At 42.9% G+C, this 25,812-nt stretch overlaps 1 protein-coding gene across 3 annotated transcripts in view; it reads left to right on the top strand.

The window, feature by feature from the left end:
- The window catches only part of TJP3 (tight junction protein 3), a 628,414-nt gene that overhangs the window by 104,228 nt on the left and 498,374 nt on the right, over positions 1-25,812 (top strand). For 2 of the 3 annotated variants that reach the window (XM_068233793.1, XM_068233794.1), the window contains one exon: positions 16,242-16,298. In XM_068233793.1, the coding sequence (XP_068089894.1) occupies positions 16,251-16,298 (48 nt within the window). In that variant the 5' untranslated portion in view covers positions 16,242-16,250. Of the gene's footprint in view, positions 1-16,241; positions 16,299-16,961; positions 17,104-25,812 lie in introns of those variants that run through there. The other variant, XM_068233796.1, reaches the window with a different exon arrangement.

Here is a 25,812-nt window from a genome sequence, read left to right as displayed (position 1 = left end):
TATCACTAGTAGGAATGGTTAATGAGATGCAAGCAAATCTGCATTGATGCAGGTTTATACAAATTTTGTATGCAAATGTATGCAATCCTTTTGCTCATTAAATCAATTAATTTGATATGTTTGTGACTGCAAAATTACACAGTAGTACTTATACTCTACATATGCACAACCTGCAGAGCTGTTGTGGATCCACGGAGAATGTTGTTTATCACCTGAAAACCTGGTTTAGATCGGGCATGAAGAATGTGTAATAGAGGAAGTATCCAGTCATTGTCCTGCAGAGTGCCTGCACATCCGTATTGTAGCCACAGTTAGATTGCCCAGATTGTGATCGATGTTGTTTGTTCTTGTCTGCACCCTCTACAAATACTCTTACCAAGAAATACTTTTGATGCAACAGACGGACACTTCTTGTAGTCCATTGCAGTGCACCAGACTTGTCCGGTCTGACACAAGGCAAACAGTGTGTTACCGCAAGTGCCGTGCTTAATGCACAGTGCTTGGGGTAATGGAAGTCCGTGGGTGACGCACGTAGTGTTAATGGAGCATGGTGCAATGGCGCAGACAGACAGGAATCCTAGTGACGTACTTCCTGCACAGCAGATAGTACATTACTAAGCGGGGGTGCGCTATGCATATGACCGTTGGCTCGAGCGCAGGAGATTTGAGCACAGTCGGCGCGACCATAGACCATAAAAGGAATTAAAGGACTATAGGTCAGGTTGTATGCCCATATGACTGACCTATAGCCCAGCCCATAACACCTGCGAAAACTCCTACCTAGCACAATACTACAATACACCCTGCAGGTAGATGTAACATACAGACTGACAGTAATCCACTGACAGAACCTGTAAACTAGAAATGAAATGGGCACAGTATTCACAAGTATATCTGTATATAGTCACCTGTGGCCTAGAAGATAATGCAGTCCAGATGAATGAACCAGGTGACTGTAGAGACAGAGTTCCATGATGACAGCGCAGTCCAGATATACTTTCTAGAGATCTCGTAGTCAAGAGAAGTCAGTCGGTCCACGCAGTGTTCAAGCGTAATCCAGTTTTTTCCAGTAACCCTCCAGGACAAGTAAACTATGAGATTTGACCCCTCCCAGGAAACAGGAAACATCCATTTGGTCTCTCTATAAGTTTAGACCCACCGCAGGTGTCCGGCAGTATGGATGTTTCCTATTCCCTGGAACAGGTCTCTCTGTAGTTGTCCGAGTCCTGGAGAGTCTGGGTGGCTAAGGGCTTTGGGCATGCTGCTGGGATCTATGTGGCTATTGAGGTGGCAGAGAATAGGTCCAGCGGCTTACCTCCCTCAGACGCATGGTATGGGATGGCGGCAGGGAGAGGGCTGCGGCGAAGACTCTATTCAGCAGAGGCTGCTGGCGCGGTTGATGGACGCTGAGTGAGACAGAAGCGGTAGGCGGAGGCTCCCTCAACCAAGATGGCGGAGCGGCTTCCGGCGCCGCTGTGATGTCACTTCCGCTCACCGGGATAGAAGAGCCGCAGCGTCTCGGTGTTCACTCTCTCACTAGATCTGAGAGATTGTGAGAGATGGATGCTGCTCAGGAGTCCAGCGATGCAAAGCAGGAGGCTAGCAAAGACACCAGATCGGACAAACCTGAGACTGACCCAGACGGACAATACGCAGGAGCGGTGAGATAAAGGCCGATTGGGGTTTATTACAGCTAGCCTTAGCTGTGGGGCAAGAGATTGTTGTTGAAGGTTATAGGTTTTTGATTGGGGTTTTTTGCGGTTCTGTGTTTTATTTCAGAGTAATACTGCTACTGATAAAACACAGGCCCAGGTCTAAACGTTGCCTTACTTGCAATGCTAAATTGTCTCATTCATGGACAAAAACATTGTCAAGCATCCATTATTACGGTGTTAAACCAGGAGCCGGCTATTTCATATAAATAATGAGCGCTATGAGGAGTGAAATTGCTGAATCTATTAAAGCTTTTAGAGAAGCTATGGCTGTATCTGTAAGCACCTGTGGTTAATGTAGTTCAATATAAGGTTCCGATGCCAATTAATGTTGAAACTACTATTTCCGCACCAGCAGTGGTAGTCACAAATACTGAAGTTACTAATGATATTCCTGTGGCTATAACAGAAGAAATGACTAGTAAGGTTTCAGATGAACCGGTTAATGTACATAAAAAAGCTACTTCCAAGTCTAATAGACAGGTTTTGTCTGATTCTGAACCAGAAGAAATTGAGATGGATGATGTATCAGGTTCTGAGGAGGAGGGTGATGCAGAATTAACTACTGATAAACCTACAAGATTTAAGTTTGCATCAAGTGAGACAGAAGAGTTATTTAAAAGCTATATAGGATGCATTAGATCTGAAGACTGATAAACCACAAATGACTTTTGTGCATGCTGAACTGTACGCAGGAATGGAAGGGGATCAGCCACTTGTTTTTCCTGTGCATACTTCTACTAAGAACATGATTTAACAATCAATGGAAAAATCCAGATAGAAAAGTGTTTTTATCTAGAGGGTTTAAACGCAGATTTCCTTTCTCGGAAGAGGACAGCAAATATTGAGACAAGTGTCCTAAACCGGATGCGGCTTTCTCACAGGTTAATCGTGAAAACGAGTTGGCTTTTGAGGATATTGGTAACATGAAAGAACCTTCAGGTAAAAAGGCAGAGTTTGCTTTAAAGAAAACTTGGACAGCTATTAGTGCAAATTTTCGGCCTGCCGCTACCACTACGGTGATTGCTCGTACTTTAAATTTGTGGATGCGACAAGTTGGAAGGCACATTAAAATTGGTTCAAGTAAAGAGATCATTTTAAATTCCTTCATGGTGATGTTTAAAGCTATTCATTTCATAATTGATGCAGCTTCTGAATCAATTAGGTTAACGGCCAGAGCAGCAGCTTTAGCCAATGTAGCCAGAAGGAATCTTTGGATAAAAACATGGGAAGGTAGTGCTTTATCCAAAAACAAACGAAAACGTTTTTTTCGTAAAGACAAGCAAAATATTAAGCCGGTCCAGCAAAACAAGCGTAAGCAGTGGTTCTTTAATAAAGAGCAGAACAAGCTGAACGGTTTGTTCAGAAGCTCAGACACACAGCCTAAGCAAAAGTGACAATGAAAACCAGGTGGTGGGGGGGGGGGGGGGTAGACTCGGGCGCTTCCTTCCTCACTGGAAACAAATCTCAAAAAGCCTTTTTTTATAATAGATCTTTTCAAACGATTATCACAGTGTTTCAGGAGAAACCTCCAAAACGCTATGTAACAACAAATCCGTTTAAAATTACAGAAGATACAAAGGATCTAGAAATAATTCTAAAGGATATGTTGGAAAGGAAAGTAAAAACAATCGTGCCAGTAAATCAAGAAAAAAGGGATTTTACTCAGATTTTTCAGGGAAATTTCGATTGATACTGAACCTGAAACCAATAAATCCGTTCATAAAACATGTGAAGTTCAGGATGGAGTCAATATACACAGTTCGGAATCTTTTAATTCCAGAGGGTTACATAAGTATCGATCTCAAAGATGCTTATTGGCATGTACCGATCGAACCGAAGTCTCAGGCCTTTCTGAGATTTGCAGTAAAAATTGCGAACGGAATGCAGCACTATCAATTCCGTTGCCTCCCCTTTGGAGTAAAATCGGCACCTAGAATTTTTACAAAGGTAATTGCAGAAATAGTGGCCGAACTTCACAGAAAAGGAATTATGTTAATTCCTTATCTGGACGATTTGTTGGTGCAAGCAGATTCAGTACAACGTTAGTAAATCACAGGGAAATGGTGATCACAGAACTGAGAAAAGCAGGATGGATAATAAGTGTCGAGAAATCACAAATAAATCCATCTCAGATAATTCAGTTTTTAGGATTTCTGATAAACATGATAAATCAAGATATATCTACCATAACAAAAGGTAGAAAAAATTGTACAGGAAATAATGAATTTTCAAACCCTAATGGTGACCTCGGGGAAGCCATGAGACTAGGGGCCATATGCAATTCACTTTCACCTGAGTTTTCTCCTAGGAGATATTTTTTTATCTTTGATTTAAAATAACTTTCCAGCACTTTTCAACTAAAAAAAGTACCAAAAAGTAGGCGCAAAAGTACTGTCAAAATTATTTTGAGTTTTTTCTTGCTTTCTGGGGGCTTAAAAGGTATTTTATTGAAAATGTTAAAAATATCACCTAGGAGAAAACTCAGGAGAAAAAAATGAATTGCATATGGGCCTAGGTCTGTTATCACCTGCACCAGCAGTGCAATGGGCCATGTTACACACAAGAATTCTTCAGATGTGGATTTTGAAAAACTGGGGCAGAACAGTTCAAACACTAGATCTAATTGTGAAGATAACAGGCGAAGTAAAGCTATCTCTCCAGTGGTGGCTGAACAGACAGATATTATCTCAAGGAAGATTGTGGCAGTTTCCAGTAGAGATGGTGCTAACAACAGATGCGAGCATGTCAGGTTGGGGGGCACATGTAAAAGATTTAAAAATGCAGGGGCTCTGGGATCAGCATATCAGAACTCAGTCTTCTTCAAATTACAAAGAAATGATGGCGGTGAAATTGTCAGTGATAGCAGCGATGCATTTACTAAGGGAGCATCACGTTCAGTTAAGGACGGACAATGCTGGTGTTCAGATGGTTAACCCAGATCTGGGGAATTCCGGAAGTCAATTTATTCGCAAACAGAGGGAATGCGAAATGCAAAATGTTCTTTTCAGTAAATGCGTGGGATCATCCAGCGGCGGTGGATGCTCTAGCGCAGAAGTGGGAGTTCAAACTTGCTTACGCGTTTCCTCCTCTAAACATGTTACCACTAGTGCTCAGGAAAGTAATGAATTCAGGAACTAGTCATACTAATTGCACCGAATTGGGACAAACGATCTTGGTTTCCACTGTTGTGGAAGATGAAGATTGCAGGCCCAGTTCTATTACCAATGATAGACAATCTGGTCTCAGTCTAAGGGGACAATGTGCAGCAGTTGATGAAATGGAATCTATCGGCTTGGTTAGTGAGAGGTCTAGCCTCAGAGCAAAAGGACTATCAAATAGTGATAGAAACTCTATTAGATAGTCGGAAATTAAAAACCCAAAAAATGTGCGGAAAATATTGGAAAACTTATAACCAGTGGTTACAGCAGTCTAAGTTTAAGTCTTCAGAAATGCAGTGGCTTGCAAAAGTATTCGGCCCCTGTCACAGGAGCCCTAGTGGCTGACCGCACTTGGCCTTCTAAACGGTGCCAGCGCACAGATCGTGCGAACTCTGGTTGCAGTCAATGCGCAGGAACCGTTAAGAATTAGCCACAGACAACTCAGAAGGGAGCCTGTGAGACACGGGTGATTACAACTTCACCCACTGGTTCAGAGTAAACTGCCACCACCGCGGTTATCATGGGACCGTGGAGCCCACTAACTGACTAGTCCTGCGAATAAAACGGTTAAACACACGATATTCTGTCTAGCCAACAACAAACAAACGGTAGCGTATCTTCAGAGACCCGGGATCAGTTCTGTGTGTGCTGATAAGCAGGGTAGCGGAACAGTGAATGACTTGGAGGAAGTCTTTTATTCACACAATATAAATAATTAATATATACAGACAATTATTAAAATCACAATTATTAAGACGGTAATAGCCAGTATAAAAAATAAAAGAAGGGAAAAAAATACTTAGTTCCTGGAAAGATGTCCTTTTTTGTGGGAAAATCATCAGTTCAAGCAAAACGGTTTCAAGTTCTTAGAGTTCTTTGTTTCAGAGTAAAGTTCAACAAGATTTAAAATCCAAACAAAATGGAGGATGTCCTTTGTTTCAGCTCTGTCAAGATGGCCACCACTTGTTCCTCATAGTGGCCGTGTGTCATGAAGATGGTAAAGGGAGGAATTGATGCCCTCCTGCTGGCCAGGTGCTTTTGATGAAGCTGGTTTGGGGGTGTGGCAATGCCGGCCCCTCTGAGTCACCCACCAATGACAGTTCATTCCCTCTGAGAGATTTTAGGGCTAAACTTATGAAATGCTGTAACTCCTGAACCATACACGTTATATTTAGGGGGGTAACAGCTTCAGACTTGTTGGAAAATACAGATTAATATGACATCAGACACGGCTAAGCCAGCGGGTCAGGCTCCTGAGAAGATTCATATCTCGATAACCGGACGGTCTATCCCAAGGAATTTCATATCAGCACGATGGCCAGATTTTACCGGACAAGACGATATGAATTTTATAGCTGTGCGACATACGGTTTTCGTATGCCGACAGGAAATCATATCACCCATGCTTTCCTTATGGCCCATGCTCGGTGCCGGATCGGCTGGCTTTCTATGGCCCCCCTGTGGAGCCAGTTTCCTGGTCCTTTTCATGGGGACATCTGCTGTAGGGGAAATGAGCTAGGCCCTGCAGGGAACCCAGCCACGTGCGAGATTCCTGAGTGGTGAGGCATTCATGAGCGGTGAGGGGACTGCTCTGGCTCACAGGGGAACATATCTCTGGATTTAAAATAACACAAAATGTCATTTTCGGATCGCTTGCACGACTGCTCAGATCCGACAGGGAGCGATCAGGAAAGCGACTGTGAATTCTCTAGATTCACCTGCGCTTCTCACGGCTATTCCGTGACAGCCCCCTTGAAGTTTTCCACATTTTGTCACATTTCTGCCACAAACCTGAATCAATTTTATTGGAATTCCACATGAAAGACCAATACAAAGTAGTGTACACGTGAGAAGTGGAAAGCAACTCATACATGACTCCAAATTTTTTTTACAAATAAATAACTGCAAAGTGGGGTGTGCGTAATTATTCAGCCCCCTGAGTCAATATTTTGTAGAACCACCTTTTGCTGCAATTACAGCTGCCAGTCTTTTAGGGTATGTCTCTACCAGCTTTGCACATCTAGAAACTGAAATCCTTGCCCATTCTTCTTTGCAAAACAGCTCCAGCTCCATCAGATTAGATGGACAGCGTTTATGAACAGCAGGTTTCAGATCTTGCCACAGATTCTCGATTAGATTTAGATCTGGACTTTGACTAGGCCATTCTAACACATGGATATGTTTTGTTTTAAACCATTCCATTGTTGCCCTGGCTTTATTTTTAGGGTCGTTGTCCTGCTGGAAGGTGAACCTCCGCCCCAGTCTCAAGTCTTTTGCAGACTCCAAGAGGTTTTCTTCCAAGATTGCCCTGTATTTGGCTCCATCCATCTTCCCATCAACTCTGACCAGCTTCCCTGTCCCTGCTGAAGAGAAGCACCCCCAGAGCATGATGCTGCCACCACCATATTTGACAGTGGGGATGGTGTGTTCAGAGTGGTGTGCAGTGTTAGTTTTCCGCCACACATAGCGTTTTGCATTTTGGCCAAAAAGTTCCATTTTGGTCTCCTCTGACCAGAGCACCTTCTTCCACATGTTTACTGTGTCCCCCACATGGCTTGTGGCAAACTGCAAATGGGACTTCTTATGCTTTTCTGTTAACAATGGCTTTCTTCTTGCCACTCTTCCGTAAAGGCCAACTTTGTGCAGTGCACGACTAATAGTTGTCCTATGGACAGATTTCCCCACCTGAGCTGTAGATCTCTGCAGCTCATCCAGAATCACCATGGGCCTCTTGGCTGCATTTCTGATCAGCGCTCTCCTTGTTCGGCCTGTGAGTTTAGTTGGACAGCCTTGTCTTGGTAGGTTTACAGTTGTGCCATACTCCCATTTCTGAATGATCGCTTGAACAGTGCTCCGTGGGATGTTCAAGGCTTTGGAAATCTTTTTGTAGCCTAAGCCTGCTTTAAATTTCTCAATAACTTTATCCCTGACCTGTCTGGTGTCTTCTTTGGACTTCATGGTGTTGTTGCTCCCAATATTGTCTTAGACAACCTCTGCGGCTGTCACAGAGCAGCTGTATTTGTACTAACATTAGATTACACACAGGTGCACTCTATTTAGTCATTACCACTAATCAGGCAATGTCTATGGGCAACTGACTACACTCAGACCAAAGGGGGCTGAATAATTATGCACACTTGCAGTTATTTATTTGTAAAAAATGTTTGGAATCATGTATGATTTTCATTCCACTTTTCACGTGTACACCACTTTGTATTGGTCTTTCACGTGGAATTCCAATAAAATTGATTCATGTTTTGAGGCAGAAATATGACAAAATGTGGACAACTTCAAGGGGGCCGAATACTTTTGCAAGCCACTGTAGGTACGGTTTGGGAATTTTTACAAAACAGGGTTGATAATGGACTAGCCCTAAGCACGATTAGGGTTCAAGTCTCAGCACTCTCTGTTTTTTTTTTTTTTTTTTTTTTTTTTTTTTGAGATAAGCAGTTGGCTAATAATCCGTTGGTGGTTAGGTTTTTAAAATCGGTGGAGCGGAAAAGGCCGGTTCGAGTAAAACCATTTCCTAAATGGGATCTGTCGACGGTGCTGAAAGCATTAACCGTTGCTCCTTTTGTTCCATTGGAAGACTCAGACTTTAGACTCGTAACATTAAAAACTGTCTTCTTGATGCTTCTTGATGGCCATAACGTCAGCAAGGCGAATTAGTGAACTAGAGGCCTTGTCATGCAGAGAACCGTTCTGCACAATTTATGATGCTAGAGTTGTACTGAGAACCAGCGAAGAATTTCTACCAAAGGTGGGAGATCAGATTCACAGGTGTCAAGAGATTATATTACCTTCTTTTACATGAATCCTTCAAATGAAAAAGAGAAATGGAGCACGTTAGACGTGAGAAAGAATCTGATTGAATATCTGAAGAAAGTAAAAGATATAATCAGAAAATTAGAAAGTTTATTTAATTTTTCAGGCAAGCTGATAGGTCAGAAAGCTTAAAAAAAAAAGACTTTTGCTAGATGGATCAATCTATGTATAGTAAAAGCTTATAAAAGCATGCATTTAGAAATGCCTGGTGAAGTAAAAGCTCATTCTACTAGGGCAACGGCTACGACTTGGGCCTTCAGAGCAGGGGTGTCTCCGTTGGAGATATGTAAAGCGGCGACATGGAAGAATATCAATACATTCATGCACCACTACAAATTGGACCGGATGACTGCAAAGGATCAGGAATTTGGAAGAAAAGTCCCGCAAGCGGTCAGCTCGCCCTAAGGTTGGTGATGTTTGTTTCTCGCTCATCATCTCGTAGTTTACCTGTCCTGGAGGGTTACTGGAAAAACCCTAAGCTAGCTAATGGGTAGATATATTTTAGGTGACCCTCCGGGACAGGTTGGGAACCCACCCATCCTTAAAAATTGTATATGTATGTTGTGTGTACTAAATATAATGGATAATAGGTTAGTCTGGTGTGTAGACCATGTTCAGGTTTCTTGTATACATACTGCCGGACACCCGCGGTGGGTCTAAACTTATAGAGAGACCAAGTGGATGTTTCCTGGGAGGGGTCAAATCTCAGAGTTTACCTGTCCTGGAGGGTTATCCAAAAAAATATATCTACCCGTTAGCTAGATTAGGGTTTTAGGCAGTAGTCAGCAACAGGGAATCAATCAGAGGTAGTGTGGTCAGGATACAAAGTAAGAGTCAGCAGCAGGAATCAATCAGGTTAGCGAGCAGTGTTATCCCCAGGCTCTTTTAGCCGGGTGCTCCACCCGGCTAGTTTTGGGTAGCACCTAGCTGTTATCAGCTCACCTCCTCCTCTGCTGTAAGCAGAGTTGTGCAGAGAAGTATCGGCCCTGCATTCTCTCATCTCGCCCCACCCGGCTACTTTTTCATACCACCCGGCTACTTTTTCCTGCCACCCGGTTGGAAAAAATTTCTGGGGAGAACTCTGGCGAGGTCAGGATACAAGCAGTAATAGTCAACAGGAATCAATCAGGAAGAGAGCACACACCCAGCAACAATCCAAAGCTAAATGCTATCACGGGCAATAACTGGGGGCGCTCACCATGCTTAAATACAAGGAGTAACCAATCAGAAACAAACAGAATCGAAAACTAATAGAAACCCAGTGTGTACACGCAACACACACAACACACACACGTGGTTACTGTTTACATCCGCGGATCACGTACTGAGAACGCGTCCTCCACCTATCCAATGGGAGATGAGCGCCGTGACATCAGCGGCTCGCTGGGACCCAGAATTCCAAGCAGCAACATGGGTCTCTGTGTGCCGCTCAGGTATTACAATGGCTATAGCGGCACACAGTGACTGATTTGGGCACCATCAGAAGACTGAGCACAAATCATTACAAGAACACTGTAATAATATAGCTGGAAGCCGAATTACGTCTTTTCCCCACTCTCCATGGCGGCCCGGAGGGGGCATAGTAATTAACAATGCCGGGACTTGTGCAGGAACAGGTTAAGCAGTTTATCGGCTTTCCCCTGCGCCCAAATCTCCCGGCGGCAATGTTATAAGTACATCCATTGCCTCACTGTGCTGCAGGGCCATATATTTGTCATTTTTTGCATTGCGCGGGGATGTGACAGGCGTCGAATCCAGCACAACGGAAAAATCAGGTGTAGAACCAGCCCCAATGTGGCATGTATATCTTCTGTATCTTTGTTGCAGCTATGATTGCGCCGGTTGCATATATTGATCGGACATGCTGCAAGACTTTGTGACGACCTGCTCGATTGGGTGTGCAGCGGTAACTGCATGCAATAATCGCGAAAAGACAAACTCTTTGACACCCCCCCCCCCCCACATGCAGTTATACTTTACCTGTCACGGCCACCTTAAGGGCTGATTACACTGGATTATAATAATAGATTTTGTCTGCTACTTGGTATAATCCATGTGTCCTATACTATATCAAGTGTGGGCAAAATGTAACTTCAGAATAGGATTCAGCCGGCGTTAGGCTCTGAATATGTGCAAATGATAAACTGCATTCTCTCGTTCAACAGATACTACTACATCTTTATTAGAGATGGCTTGAACCTCAGATTTTGGGTTCAATGGGCAGGCGAACTTGACAAACTACAAACACTGTTTCTGGCCACAAAAGTGATGGAAAAGATGTTTCAAGGGGTCTAACACCTGAAGGGGGGCATGGCAGAGTGGGAAACGCGCCAAAAGTCCTGGGGGAAATTACGGATTTGACCCAGAGCGGGGTTATAATCCCTAATGGGCAGAAATCGCATTCCTAAATTGGAAGCATAAAGTGCTTGAAAAAACTTTTGTTTTGTTGTTGCAGCCGCAGTGCAGCCAGAAAAATTAGGCAGGCATGTACACACAACAAAAATAACAAAAATTATTATTTTTGTTAGCGGACGCTGCTAGAGGCGGCCTTAAAAATTCAGGAATCCACCTGGAGTCCTGGACCCTGTTGGTGGTGGCGGAGAAGGCAGTGAAGTGGCCTGCAGGCAGAGATGCTGTGTGGGGACTGACCTAGTCTTTGGGCAGGCAGTCACACGTCATGCAGGCAGAGATTCTGTGTGTGTGGGGACTGACTTAGTCTTCGGGCAGGCAGTAGCCCTCCGGGATCCATGCCTCATTCATTTTGATAAAGGTGAGGTACTGAACACTTTTTTGACCTAGGCGACTTCTCTTCTCACTGACAACGCCTGCAGCTGCACTGAAGGTCCTTTCTAGGATGCTTGAGGCAGGGCAAGCCAGAAGTTGGATGACAAAGCTCTGTGACCGCCCTGGCCACAGGTCAAGCCTGTGCACCCGGTAGTTCATCACTGCTCAGACTTTTGATGGTTCTTTCTCTACCATTGTTAAAGCATACATCTATAATTTAAATTACTTTTTCTGCTGTCTGTGCAGTTCCTTCAACGAGAATATTTTATGGAGGGCAAGTCTGCTATCCATTCAAGTGAAAGTTATGCACTGACTGCCAGGTAAAATACAATGTGCAGTCACAGAGATGCAGTGAAAGGTATGCAGTGACTGGTATAATACAGTGTGCAGTCACACAGATGCAGTGAGAGGTATGCAGTGACTGGTATAATACAATGTGCAGTCGTGGATGCAGTGAAAGGTATGCACTGACTAGTATATAAAACAGTGTGCAGTCACACAGATGCAGTGAAAGGTATGCACTGACTGTGCTGGGCCTGGCACAGTATAGCAAGGGCCAGCCGTGACAGACAGGGCTGTATACACACACACACACACACACACACACACACACCACACACCACACACCACACACCACACACCACACACCACACACCACACACCACACACCACACACCACACACCACACACCACACACCACACACCACACACCACACACACCACACACACCACACACACCACACACACACTTTTTTTGTGGTGCTTTTTAGCAACCAATATCAGCAAGGAGCAAGCGAACGAGACCTAACGCTTTCCCTATCTCTCCAGCTATCTCTCCCTTCTCTCACTAAGCAGGCTGCAGACAGTGAGAAGATGGCTGACGCAGCAGCGTTTTTAAAGGGGGGGGGGGGGCGGGGGTCCAGGAGGGAGTGCAGCCTGATTGGCTGCCATGTGTCTGCTGACTGTGATGTAGAGCAGTGTTTCTCAACATTTTATTGTTATGTACCCCTTTTAAAACACTGTACTCACCAAGTACCCCCTAGCATAGTAAATATTATCACAAGTACCCCTTGACAAATATATATTTAATTGTAGTACATGATAATTGGCTCTAAACAAAGTCCAATCATTGACTATTGCTTTTAATTAGCTAAAAAACTAATTTGGTGTTGTTTAAATAAGATTTATCATTTTCTAAACTCTAAATTTGTTATTCTTGGTTAAATATATCAAGCCCGAGTACCCCCTGGAACCATCAGGAGTACCCCCTGGGGTACGCGTACCACACGTTGAGAACCTAGGATGTAGATGGTCAAAGTTTAGCCCAATGATGTGGTATAGGGGGCGGGTCAAACGCGCTATGTGTTCGCGCGAACAAGTTCGCCGGCAAACCGTTCAGGCCATCTCTAATCTCTATACATAACTACATTTTTCCTCATAGCTGCATATTAGTTACAAAATCTTATTTTAATATTGCAACAATATACACCATTACACATAGCTCTCAAGATTTCTTATTTTATAGACCTGTACCCTTCAAAAGTGCTTTAGGCACTTGCTTTTGCATTTGTGACTGTTATTGCCCGTTTCAGAAATGAGCAGTAGTCAACCATAATGTTTGGGTTGTACCAGCATGGGTATCTCATAGCTCCCAACTGTCCCTCTTTTGGAGGGACAGTCCCTCAGTGGGAACCCTGTCCCACTGTCCTTCTTTCTTCCTCATTTTCACTTTCAGGACTGATGTACAGATCTGTGTAAATGTGTTTTTCTACTGAAAAAATGTCTTTAATATACTCTAAATGCTATTTATATCTTTTTTAAATTAATATATTTCTTATTTTAAAATGTTAATATACTAAGGAAAATGACCCAGGATAGAAAGGACCAGTGTGGTTTGCATTATAACACATATTTTTCCTATAAAATCTTTATGGTATGCGGGACTAGGAGTGTGTTGGGGCGTGATTAGTGGTGTGACCTAAGTGTCCCTCTTTCTGATCTCAAAATGTTGGGAGGTATGGGTATCTTGTTTCCAGAGCAGAAATATCCCGGTCCAACCTTTCCCCATGTTAATCACTCACATCACCCAAAGTCCAGATGAGAAAGCAATTAAATTCGGCAGCCAAGTAGTTTGCTTTTTGCATGTTTTCCATGCGTTCAGTATAGTTTTTAGCACAAATGCATCCCATGCAGCATGTTAAAATGGGTTTTGATTGAATCTGAATGTGGCATTATGCGTCAAATCACAGATTTCGGGGAACAAACAAATCTTTTGAAAAACACTATTTCGTGTAAATTGCGTTTTATTCCCAGTACCAAAACCTTTGTTTTCCAGTGTTATTAGACTGACGCGCGTCAGCTGCTTCTTACCAATAATGTGCATTGATACCCTATTGGATTGGTATGCCTCTTCCGCATCCCACCACAATGCAAAAAATGACAAACCTATGACCCGGCAGCAGAGTGCGACAGGGACATATGCATAGTGCTGTCCCCACCGGGGATGCATACATCTCTGGGATTCCGGTCAGTCCGCACATGCACACCGTGCTCCGTTGTTTTATACTACGTGCGTCTCTCTTAGACTCCCAAGCACCATGCGTTAAGCTAGGTGCTTGCGGTAACACGCTGTAGTCCTTGCGTTGGATTGGATACTTCCGGTGCACCGCAAGGGACTGAAATAAGTGTGAATGTCTCCATAGGTTTTCATTGCTTTTGCAGCAAGATAGGGTAACCCAAAGCAGGTTTACCCTGCTAGTGTAGAAGTGCCTAAAACGTTTAATCAGGCTGGAGAGCGCACATGAGGTCTCCCATAATTTAGGTGTGATCCGCCGGCCGCATCCGCCTGTAAAAACGCTTGGCTAATGTATTTCAATGGGATGGTGCACACCAGTGGTTTGAGGTTTTTCCCAAACCGCAAATGTGCCTCCTGCTGCACGTTTGAGTTTTCTGAAGCGTTTCGTCCTCAATGTAAAATATAGGAAAAACGCAAACCGCTCTGGAAAACGCTACATCAGAACGTTTTTCCAGGTGTTTTTGTTACAGCAGCTGTTCAGTAACAGCTTTTACTGTAACAGTCAGTGGCGTAGCAATAGGGGTTGCAGAGGTTGCGACCGCATCGGGGCCCTTGGCCCAGAGGGGCCCCATAGGGCCCCCCATCAACTGCAGTATTATCTCTCTATTGGTTCTGTGCTGGTAATGATTCACTTCTATAGATGCTTTGAATAGTACTAATCATTAACAAACTGTTTCCCATTCCCTTCTTGCACCTCTGACACTGTGGTTATCTTTGGCAGGTTTTGGTGGGCCGTATCAATTGTTATGTATAGAGTGCTTGGGGGGCCCAATGTAAAACTTGCACTGGGGCCCATAGCTCCTTAACTACGCCACTGGTAACAGTATTTGTAATCTGCTACACAAAAAACGCTCCCAAAAACGCTAGGCATGTTTAGAAAACGTCTCTAAACATGCCTAGAATCGCTCTGAAATCAGCTCCAAGAACCACTAGCGGTTTGTGGATCTGCTAGCGGTTTTGGTGTGCACTGGGCCTGACTCTGGGTGTTACACTTTCAAGTTCTACCACATTTATTCATGCCATGGACTCTGATGAGCACCAACCGGTCTGCATGCATGTTGGATTGTGGCTCTGTACTAAGAAGCTGATACATCATTGCATTCCAGCACTTCTGGATGTGTGTTTTGGCTTTCAGGGACAACAAATCTGGTTCCTGCTGGTCCTTTACTTTTGTAATCTCCTAGTGGTTCTGGTTGACCAGGATCTTATTTGATAAACTGTGATACTAGGTATACAGCATACAATTTTCTGGCAGATAAATCTGTCTGACCTTTTTTTGGTGCTATGAGTTGCTGGTGCAACCCAAACATGCTTTTGGAGCTATGAGATACCAACGCTGGTGCAACCCAAACATCATGTATGCAACATGTCTGACCTGAATTTCAATTGAATTTTTAGATTTTCCGATCGTGTTTTTTGATAGTTTTTAGCGATTTATTTCGTTTAGTTCTATGAAAATCGATCAAAAAAAGATCGAAAAATCGATCGAAATTCAGATCAGACATGTTGGAAATAATCGATCTGGCAGGTAAATCTGCCAGAATTGTATGGTGTGTACCGAGCATAACCGGTTTCTGTTAAGTACTGTTCAGAAACCTATAAATATTTATTTACACTTCTTTTATGAATAATCAGTAAAATCAGTGTTTTTATGTTTCTTTAGTGAGAAATTGAATGCAAATAAAATAAAAATATGCAGAGTGTTAGGTTCCATTGCTAAGCAGGCCTGAAGCAAGAAATCACCTAGCTTCCAAGCTTTATCTGTTTAGCTTTTGTAATAGCTATGAGTCATGCTAGCTTCATGAACTGATCATTGTCACACAATTTATGTAGAGTCTTGTTCTTGAACTGATTTGTTTTGACTACATCAATTGGAAAGGAAGTCATTTAAGATGTTAAATTGTATGACATGATTAGAGATGATCAGTTAGATTCTAATTGTCTTGCATGAAAAATTGTATGCAGTTTGGACAAATGCACTTTCCGCTAATTTTGATAAGCCCCACAATTCCAAGATGTTATACAGTTAGCACTACATTTACTTGCAAACTGGAATTATAAGAATTATATATAATAAGTGTAATTATAAGTGTGCCTTATTTTAAAATATTCCCATACAAACTACTCCACTATTTTCCACTACTCAGGTTTACATATGTACATACATTTTTTTTTTCCTTATAGCTGTCCGAGATGGAAGAGATGACAATATGGGAACAGTACACTGTTACACTGAACCGCGTGAGTAGCTTTTTGCATAATTATTACTCCAATGAAAATTTTGCATCTAAAACTCAGAAATGGTGACGTTTTTTATATGATCACTTTTTTTAGCCTGAAAACTGTGACAAAAAAGTGTCAGGATGTGCAAAGGTCATACAGGGCGCTTCTATCCATGTTAGTATTGCAAACAGCGAAGTATAACAGAAAAAAAGGCAGTTCAATGCCAGACAGAGTTTGGTAGTTAATGTACACAGCTAGATGGCAGAACTATAGATAATGGGACAAAGCAGAGGCACCAGGAAGGTTTAAAAACTACACTAAAAACAGTTTAAAAATGGGAGTTAGTGGTGGACTTACCTGCGCATTGAAGACTCGAATTGTCTGATTCAGGCAAAATTTTATTGTATACCCTGCAAAACAATGTGACACGTTTTTGCAGGTATTTCGCCCGCCTCTTCAGGGAATAAACAGGAGCAACTGATTAAGAGCTCTTAGCAGGCACGGGCACCTTGCCTGCTTTTGTGAAGTATGCATTAAAATTTAACCTGAATCAGACAATTCGTCTTCAATGGGGAGGTAAGTCCATACCACCACTGCCTCATTTTTTTATTTTTTTTGTTAGTGTTTTTTTTTTTTTTTTAAACTTCCTGACGCATCTGTTTTGTCCTTTTTACTTAGCAGTCTAGAAGTCTAGTCCTCCCTTGGTGGAGAGTAGTACCCCCATTTTCCAATCTGCAGAGAATGACTTCTTAACCCGAGTGGGATCCAGTCCAATCTCCCAATCTGCCCTATACAGTGGTTGCCGTAGCGGTGACACTTTCTTGTGAGTATTCATTCACATTGATTTTATTCTGTTTAACATAACTTTAACATACTGCAGTATTTTGGGCTCTTAATTTGTTTTTCACAAGATGGAAGAACTAGAATTCTGGGCATACACATGTCAGTGATAGGGAGGGTGAATGATGGAATAGACACTTTCGGATCATTTTGGCAATAATTGAGTAATTTTAAAATCTGAAATAAGGATTTGTCTGCTGATGTATCCTGAGCAGACTAAAGTCTAGGAAGATTTAATCAAGAAGAGAGAAGGCTGCCCTATTTGCACCACACTAGACAATTTTATATAGAGTGGAATGTAATAAATCACCTTTATTTAATTTACATCAAAAATAAAAACATATAAAAACGAGGATCTGGGGTCCACAAAAAATAAATATATTATAATTTACAATACCAATCGAATATAATACAATGGTCAGATAAACAAGTGGCGGTAACCTCTCGATGCCAAAAAGATATATAAATACAAATGGGAACGAGAAAATAATCACAGCGTGTAAAAAAAAAAAATCTATCTATATCTCAGATGCTACTATGGAATTTGTCAAAGATAAGTCTATAAATAGAAATATAGAATTGCTCAATGCAAAGTGACCATAATACAATTAGTTCATGGACAATTCAAAAGTGCATCAACATGGAACAAGGAAATAAAGTGCAATACAAAACTGTAAACAATTGCACCCTTGTATGAAAAAATGTGCAATGTAAGAAGCACAAGAATAAAAAGAGATAAAGGGCAGAGTGTTAGTAATAGAACTTGTCTTTTTAGCTCCACCCTCAAATTCCCAAGTTGCCCGTGTGTGATCTTTCTGCGCAAGAGAACAATAACAAAGCACACCCTAAATACAACATTATTGCTCTGATTTATGTATTTGAAGACAGGGTATATATGGACAGTCAGTGAATGCAGGATTTTACAGTCCAATCAGCTGCTTAAACATTTCAGTGTGTTTACAGACCAATCAGATACTTTTTACAGGATGGCATACGTTTGGCTAGTTTGTCATTACATACACAATAGCAATGCTTTCTACTTTAACACAATGGTGTACATTTTAAACAATGCATTCTAGCTTACATAAGTGGTCACACGATCAATGGGTATCTCTTTTATCAAATAGCACACATTTTAACAGACTTGATCAACAACACTGGATTACACTAAAGGTGCGTACACACGCACTACAGAAGCAAACGACTGGTCCGTCCGACCTTCCCGCTGGGCGGACTTTCAGCAGACTGTAGTGTGTGTGTACGCACTGTTCGGCGGACTGATAAGGCTGTTCCTGAACGATCCGCCTGGCAAGTCTTCCTAACACTGCTATCTTGTCTAATTTTTCTCTTGACAACTGTTGAACACAAAAGAGAAGGCCATGTCTGGCTAAATATCTGTAAGCAGTGGCTGCATGGTGTAATGGATAAGGGCGCTGCCTCTGACAAAGGAGACCAGAGTTCAAATCTCAGCTCTGTCTGTTCAGTAAGCCAGCACCTATTCAGTAGGAGACCTTAGGCAAGTCTTCCTAACACTGCTACTGCCTATAGAGCATGCCCTAGTGGCTGCAGCTAGGGATGCTCATTCGGATTCCACGGAAATGCAATTTCCGAAATTCCGCTCGGAAATTGCATTTCCGCATCAGAATACGGAAATCGGTAATGCAAGTGTGTTAGGTGGATTTCCGCCGGAAATCGCGGAAATTCCGCCCGACTTTAACATCAATTTTCTCAAAAACTATAAGGTCTTTTTGAAAACTTTTTTTTGCATCTTGTTCAGGAGATTCTGCTTAATAAACCCTGAAAATTTGGTGTTTCTAGGACTTACGGGGGCTGTGCTATTAACCGCTAAAGTCGGCGGATTTTTACTGTAATGTAAAATGCAGAAAATCTGCATCTGCCTATTTTCTGCATTTACATTACAGTAAAAATCCGCCGACTTTAGTGGTTAATAGCAAAGCCCCCGTAAGTCCTAGAACCACCAAATTTTCAGGGTTTATTAAGCAGAATCTCCTGAACAAGATGCAAAAAAAGTTTTCAAAAAGACCTTATAGTTTTTGAGAAAATCGATGTTAAAGTCGGGCGGAATTTCCTCGATTTCCGGCGGAAATTCCGCATCGGAATGCGGAAATTGGTAGCGGAAAGCGGAATCGGTATTTGGCAATGGTGGAATGCGGATTTACCGCGGAATCGGAAATTGGCATTTCCGACCATCCCTAGCTGCAGCTCTGGTGCTTTGAGTCCGCCAGGAGAAAAGTGTGATATAAATGTTATTTGTCTTGTCTACTTTTTCTCTTGTATTGAGCATACATGGTAAATTTTAGGCCAGCTTCATATGGTACAGTGGTTAGTGTGCTTGTCCACCACACAGTGAGACCCAGGTTCAAATCCCAGCCAATGTGAGTTGGCTTTTATGCTACAAATGCTTAAAGGGAACCTAAACGGAGAAGGATATGGATTTTTCCTTTTAAAATAATACCAGTTGCCTGAATCGCCTGCTGATCCTGTGTCTCTTAATACTTTTAGCCACAGCCCCTGAACAAGCATGCAGATCAGGTGCTCTGACTGAAGTCAGACTGGATTAGCTGCATGCTTGTTTCAGGGTGTGATTCAGCCACTATTGCAGTCACAAAGATCAGCTGGACTGCCAGGCAACTGGTATTGTTTACAGGAAACAGCCATATCACTCTCAGTTAAGGTTCCCTTTAAAGGAGAACTGTAGTGAAAGGTATATGGAGGCTACCATACTGATTTCCTTTTAAGCAATACCAGTTACCTGGCTATCCTGCAGATCCTCTGCCTCCAATACTTTTAGCCCTAGACCCTGAGCAAGCATGCAGCAGATCTGGTGTTTGACATTTTTGTAAGATCTGACAAGATTAGCTGCATGCTTGTTTCTGGTGTGATTCACACTACTGCAGCCAAATAGATCAGCAGGGCTGCCAGGCAACTGGTATAGCTTAAAAGGAAATCAATATGGCAGCCTCCATATACCTCTCACTACAGTTCTCCTTTAAGCAACCTAATGGTTCTATTGCATTGAGCATAAATGGTACATTTTAGGCTAGCTTCACTTACTACTGTAGTGGTACAGTGCTTAGGGTGACGTGCCCACCACACAGTGAGATCTGGGTTCGATTCCCAGCTATGGTATGATGTATACTGGTTTTTAAAATAGTATAATTCCCTGGCAGAAGAGGGAATAGGTAGAAGGGTAGAAGGGTAGGAGGGAGGTGGGAGGAGGGAGGTGGGAGATTAAAATCTTCCTAGCAGAGTGTGTAGCAGCTGTCCCACAACTAATTAGTGTAGGCAGACAACTGAGTGAAATGGTATAAAGGACCTTGCTTGGAGGAGGGAGGGTGGGCGGGTCCTCCAGCAGTGATGTGTATTTCACTCAATTAGGTGTGGCTCCAGGTATTAGACCTTTTGAAACCATGTTTTCTATCATTTTTCCAGCTGATAGAATTTTTTAAAACTTTAAAAGTTCGCCTCCCCATTTTAGTCTATTGCGGTTCGCGAACTTTTTCGCGAACCGAACCTTTCGCGGAAGTTCGCGAACAGGGTTCGCAAACCTAAAATCGGAGGTTCGGCCCAACTCTAGTACTGCATAGAGTAAAGGAAAACTGAATGTGGTAAACCTTAAAGAGAATCTGTATTGTTAAAATCGCACAAAAGTAAACATACCAGTGCGTTAGGGGACATCTCCTATTACCCTCTGTCACAATTTCGCCGCTCCTCGCCGTATTAAAAGTGGTTAAAAACAGTTTTAAGAAGTTTGTTTATAAACAACCAAAATGGCCACCAAAACAGGAAGTAGGTTGATGTACAGTATGTCCACACATAGAAAATACATCCATACACAAGCAGGCTGTATACAGCCTTACTTCTGAATCTCAAAAGATCACTTGTGTGTGTTTACCTTCTGTCCCCAGCTCCTCTCATGCACTGAACATTACAGGCTTCCTGCAGAGAGCTCTGCCTATGTCGTTAATTCCTTAGTATGTGACAGACCAGCTCCTTTCACAGCCTCCAGAGGAGGATTTTTATCCAGCTCTCTTCTATCACTGATAAGATAGCAGAGAAGCTGCTGGCTTATGTAAATAAAACACACACTGGAGTGTGCATAGAGGAACAGTTCAACACTGAAGAACTTGGCAGCCTTCCAGACACAGGCCGACAAGTCTGACAGGGGAAAGATACATTGATTTATTACAGAGATGGTTATAGTAGAAAGAGCTACAGTAAGCCAGAACACATTAGAATAGGTTTAGGAACTTGTAGGATGGTAGAAAAAACGTTGTAATTTTTGTTACAGAGTCACTTTAAGGGCTCTTTTCCACTATGAAATGCGATCGCGATTGCGATCGCAATTGCGTTTAAATTTCCACCATGCGATTGAGCTACTATACACATTATAGTCCAGCTCAATCGCATACAAAACGCGGCAGGACGACGATTGCGCTTTGACCAAAATCGCATCGCAATCGGATCGCACTAATGGATTTTGCTGCTGCAGTTTCCATTAGTTTAATGTACCTTGCGATTTGCGATCAGAAGCAAATCGCATGCTAGTGGAAAAAGGCCCTAACAGGTTGCCTAAAGCCACACATCACCCATAAGGTTAAAGCTTCTTAATGTATTTAAAAAAAAAAAAGATCCTCTGGTGGGTCCAGGAAATGTCAGTTCATTACTGTAGTTTTGCTGAAATGAGTAGAATATTGTTCACCTGAAGGGTGATGGAGGGCATTGAATTCAGCACCACAAGCCCTCATGATGAACGCAGATGTTTTCCTGCCAAGCTCTCGATGTCTCAGGGCAAACAGACAGTGGGGATCGAGAGCTGGCCATGTAACCAACATGGTTACCCCCAGAACTTTTTTGTGGGCAGCTTCTTTGTCATTGGCATTGGGCGCCCACAAAATAAATTAAAACAGATTTATAACAAAGATGTGGTATTTGCAGCCAGGTTGTAGAAGGCAGAGAAGGGCAAACTCAACTTCTCATCCCAGACGATATCTTGAGTGAAACCTCACATCACTGTTGCAACAGCAGAGGTGGAGTTCTTCCCAAAGGATGGCACAAAAGGAAGGCAGGAAGCAGCCATTATCACCACAGGAGGAGAGCAGGTGCAGGAAGGGCTCATCCTTACAGCAGAGGGTCATCCTTCTAGGGCTGCATCAGTGCAGGAGAATGGAGTCAGCTCAGATGATCTACAAAGTTTTCCATGGCCAGGTGATATCACAGGTAGGTCTCCAAGTGGACAGGTCTAGCAACAAAGAGCCCTTGTGCAGGTACATTAGTAAAGATGAATCAGACAAGAGTTCAAAGTTCGTCAAACTACAATAGCCAAGTAATTGATGGCTCAGTCTTAATCAAAGCAGTTATATAGAGGTCCTCAATGGGAATAAGAAGTTGAACAGCTTAGTGGGTGTGTGCTTATTCATACAACCGTTTTACCACATGTGTAGCTCTGGAACTATATTTTGGACAAAGGTTAATCTTTCTCTTCTCTATTTAAATTTTCTTTTTCCAACTGTACTTTTTCTGACTTTTAATAATAGTGTTCTGACACTTAACCAAATTTTATCTACATGTGACTCTGACCTTGCTTTATAAAACACATTATTAGTACAAACAGAACTATGAAAACAATCACAATCAAATCAACCACTAAACATTTAACATGGCCAATTAATGACCTGTCTTCATCCTCTCCAGGCATTAGGAAACCAATGTGGGCTAGGTTATGAGTGTGCCTGATTCAGCCACTTACAGGTTTAGTTGGCTCCCTATCTCATCCTGTGCACAGTAGATGGTACAAGGAGCCAACTACTGCTGTTCAAAAAACCTCCCTAAACGCATCAACACCAGGGTTTGTTTCCCACACCTCTCAGGGTTTGGTTCACACTGGGCGATTCTTCAGCGCTTTGCTGATTGCCGGCGATCAGCAAAGCGCTGCTTCTAATGTATCCCTATGGATACATTCACACAGTAGTGTTTGCGATTTCAATTAATCGCAAATGCGCTGCATGCATTATTTCAGGGGCGGTTGCACTGTGACTCTCGTTCTAGTGAATGGGAATCATAAGCGCAAATTGCGCGGAATTTTTAGATTTTAGCAGAAAATTGTGATTGCAGAGCCGAATGTAATCATGGGATATCTGTGCTTGGAGCACCGAGTGTGAACCACCGCCTGGATTGTACCCGTATACAGACTGGAGAGTAACAAAGAAATTTGCTTTAAAAGCATTAATATAAATTTCACTTTGAATGCTTCTGTTTTTTATTAACAAATTCAAAATTCTTTCTTTTCTCTTATGTGATTCCCCACTAATTTCATCCAAATACCCAATCATTCTCACAATTGTTTTTATCATTTGTGGGAATATGAACAGAAAATCTAGAATTAGTATAAATTTTTGTAATTTAAGCAGAAGTATTCTGGACAAACTACTTCAGTATAAAACGGCATACGTTTAACTCTATGGTAACCACACATTTATCTGCCAAACACACAAATCTCAATTAACAATTATGTTTTCAGTCTAAAGGCTCATACACAAGTCCAACTTAATGCACAATCGACCACACAATAAGTTGTTTACACGACAAGTGCGTACACACACACCAACCAACAAAACGACCAACTCACTAAAAACACTGTGCGCAAACTAAATGACAAACTTCACAACATGTGCGCATTCAAAAGCAACAAAGTTGTTCAAAAGACTTGTACACACATTCCAACCTGAATGATAGTTGGGCAGATTGATCCACCGGTTGGATCTGGCAAACAACCTGTTATCAGTTGGTCATCTAGTTGTTTGCCAGATGCACACACACCCAACTTATCTTCCAACACACAAGTTTGACAGTTGGACACATTGTTGGTACTAGTGTTGGGCGAACACCTGGATGTTCGGGTTCGCGAACGTTCGCCGAACATGGCCGCGATGTTCGGGTGTTCGCGCCGAACTCCGAAAATAATGGAAGTCAATGGGGACCCGAACTTTCGTGCTTTGTAAAGCTTCCTTACATGCTACATACCCCAAATTTGCAGGGTATGTGCACCGTGGGAGTGGGTACAAGAGGAAAAAAAATATTTGAAAAAGAGCTTATAGTTTTTGAGAAAATTGATTGTAAAGTTTCAAAGGAAAAAATGTCTTTTAAGTGCGGAAAATGTAATTTTTCTTTGCACAGGTAACATGCTTTTTGTCGCCATGCAGTCATAAATGTAATACAGATAAGAGGCTCCAGGAAAAGGGACCGGTAACGCTAACCCAGCAGCAGCACACGTGATGGAACAGGAGGAGGGCGGCGCAGGAGGAGAAGGCCACGCTTTGAGACACAACAACCCATGCCTTGCATGAGGACAAGAAGCGTGCGGATAGCAATGCATTTTGTCGCCATGCAGTCATAAATGTAATACAGATGAGAGGTTCAATAAACAGAGACCGGAAACGCTAACCCATCACAGATGTTCATTGTTCATGTTACTTGGTTGGGGTCCGGGAGTGTTGCGTAGTTGTTTCCAATCCAGGATTGATTCATTTTAATTTGAGTCAGACGGTCTGCATTTTCTGTGGAGAGGCGGATACGCCTATCTGTGACTCCGGCAGCACTGAAACAGCGTTCCGACATAACGCTGGCTGCCGGGCAAGCCAGCACCTCTATTGCGTACATTGCCAGTTCGTGCCAGGTGTCTAGCTTCGATACCCAATAGTTGAAGGGTGCAGATGGATTGTTCAACACAGCTACGCCATCTGACATGTAGTCCTTGACCATCTTCTCCAGGCGATCGGTGTTGGAGGTGGATCTGCACGCTTGCTGTTCTGTGGGCTGCTGCATGGGTGTCAGAAAATTTTCCCACTCCAAGGACACTGCCGATACCATTCCCTTTTGGGCACTAGCTGCGGCTTGTGTTGTTTGCTGCCCTCCTGGTCGTCCTGGGTTTGCGGAAGTCAGTCTGTCGGCGTACAACTGGCTAGAGGAGGGGGAGGATGTCAATCTCCTCTCTAAAGTCTCCACAAGGGCCTGCTGGTATTCTTCCATTTTGACCTGTCTGACTCTTTCTTCAAGCAGTTTTGGAACATTGTGTTTGTACCGTGAATCCAGAAGGGTATAAACCCAGTAATTGGTGTTGTCCAGAATGCGCACAATGCGTGGGTCGCGTTCAATACAGTCTAGCATGAATTGAGCCATGTGTGCCAGAGTCCTGCCAGAATCCTCATCATCCTCTTGTGAACGTTGTGATAGTTGTGATGCATCATAGTCGTCACCTTCTTCCTGGTCTGCTTCTGCTGACCATTCGCGCTGAATTGTGGAAGTCCAATGTGCCCTCGTCAGTGGTAGCATGAAATTCCTGCTCCAACTCCAGCTGTTCCTCCTCCTCTTCTTCGTCATAGCTGCTGGGGCCAGCGTTTCCTGAGGCAGATGGCCTGATGTTGGTACCATCACGCTGATCGTTTTCTCCTTCAGATTCCCCCAGTTGCATCATGACAGCTGTTTCCTTGATTTTCAACATTGACTTCTTCAGTAAACACAGCAGTGGTATGGTAATGCTGACTGAAGAGTTGTCACTGCTCACAAGCAACGTGGATTGCTCAAAATTTTGGAGGACTTGGCAGAGGTCCAACATGTTGGCCCAATCGGATCCACAGAAGCTTGGCAGCTGTCCGGATGCGCCTCGGTACTG

Source organism: Hyperolius riggenbachi, chromosome 1, assembly GCF_040937935.1.
Source record: "Hyperolius riggenbachi isolate aHypRig1 chromosome 1, aHypRig1.pri, whole genome shotgun sequence".
Taxonomy (NCBI): Eukaryota; Metazoa; Chordata; class Amphibia; order Anura; family Hyperoliidae; genus Hyperolius; species Hyperolius riggenbachi.
Note: the sequence above shows the minus strand (reverse complement) of the source record. Positions and strands in the feature narration are given on the sequence as shown.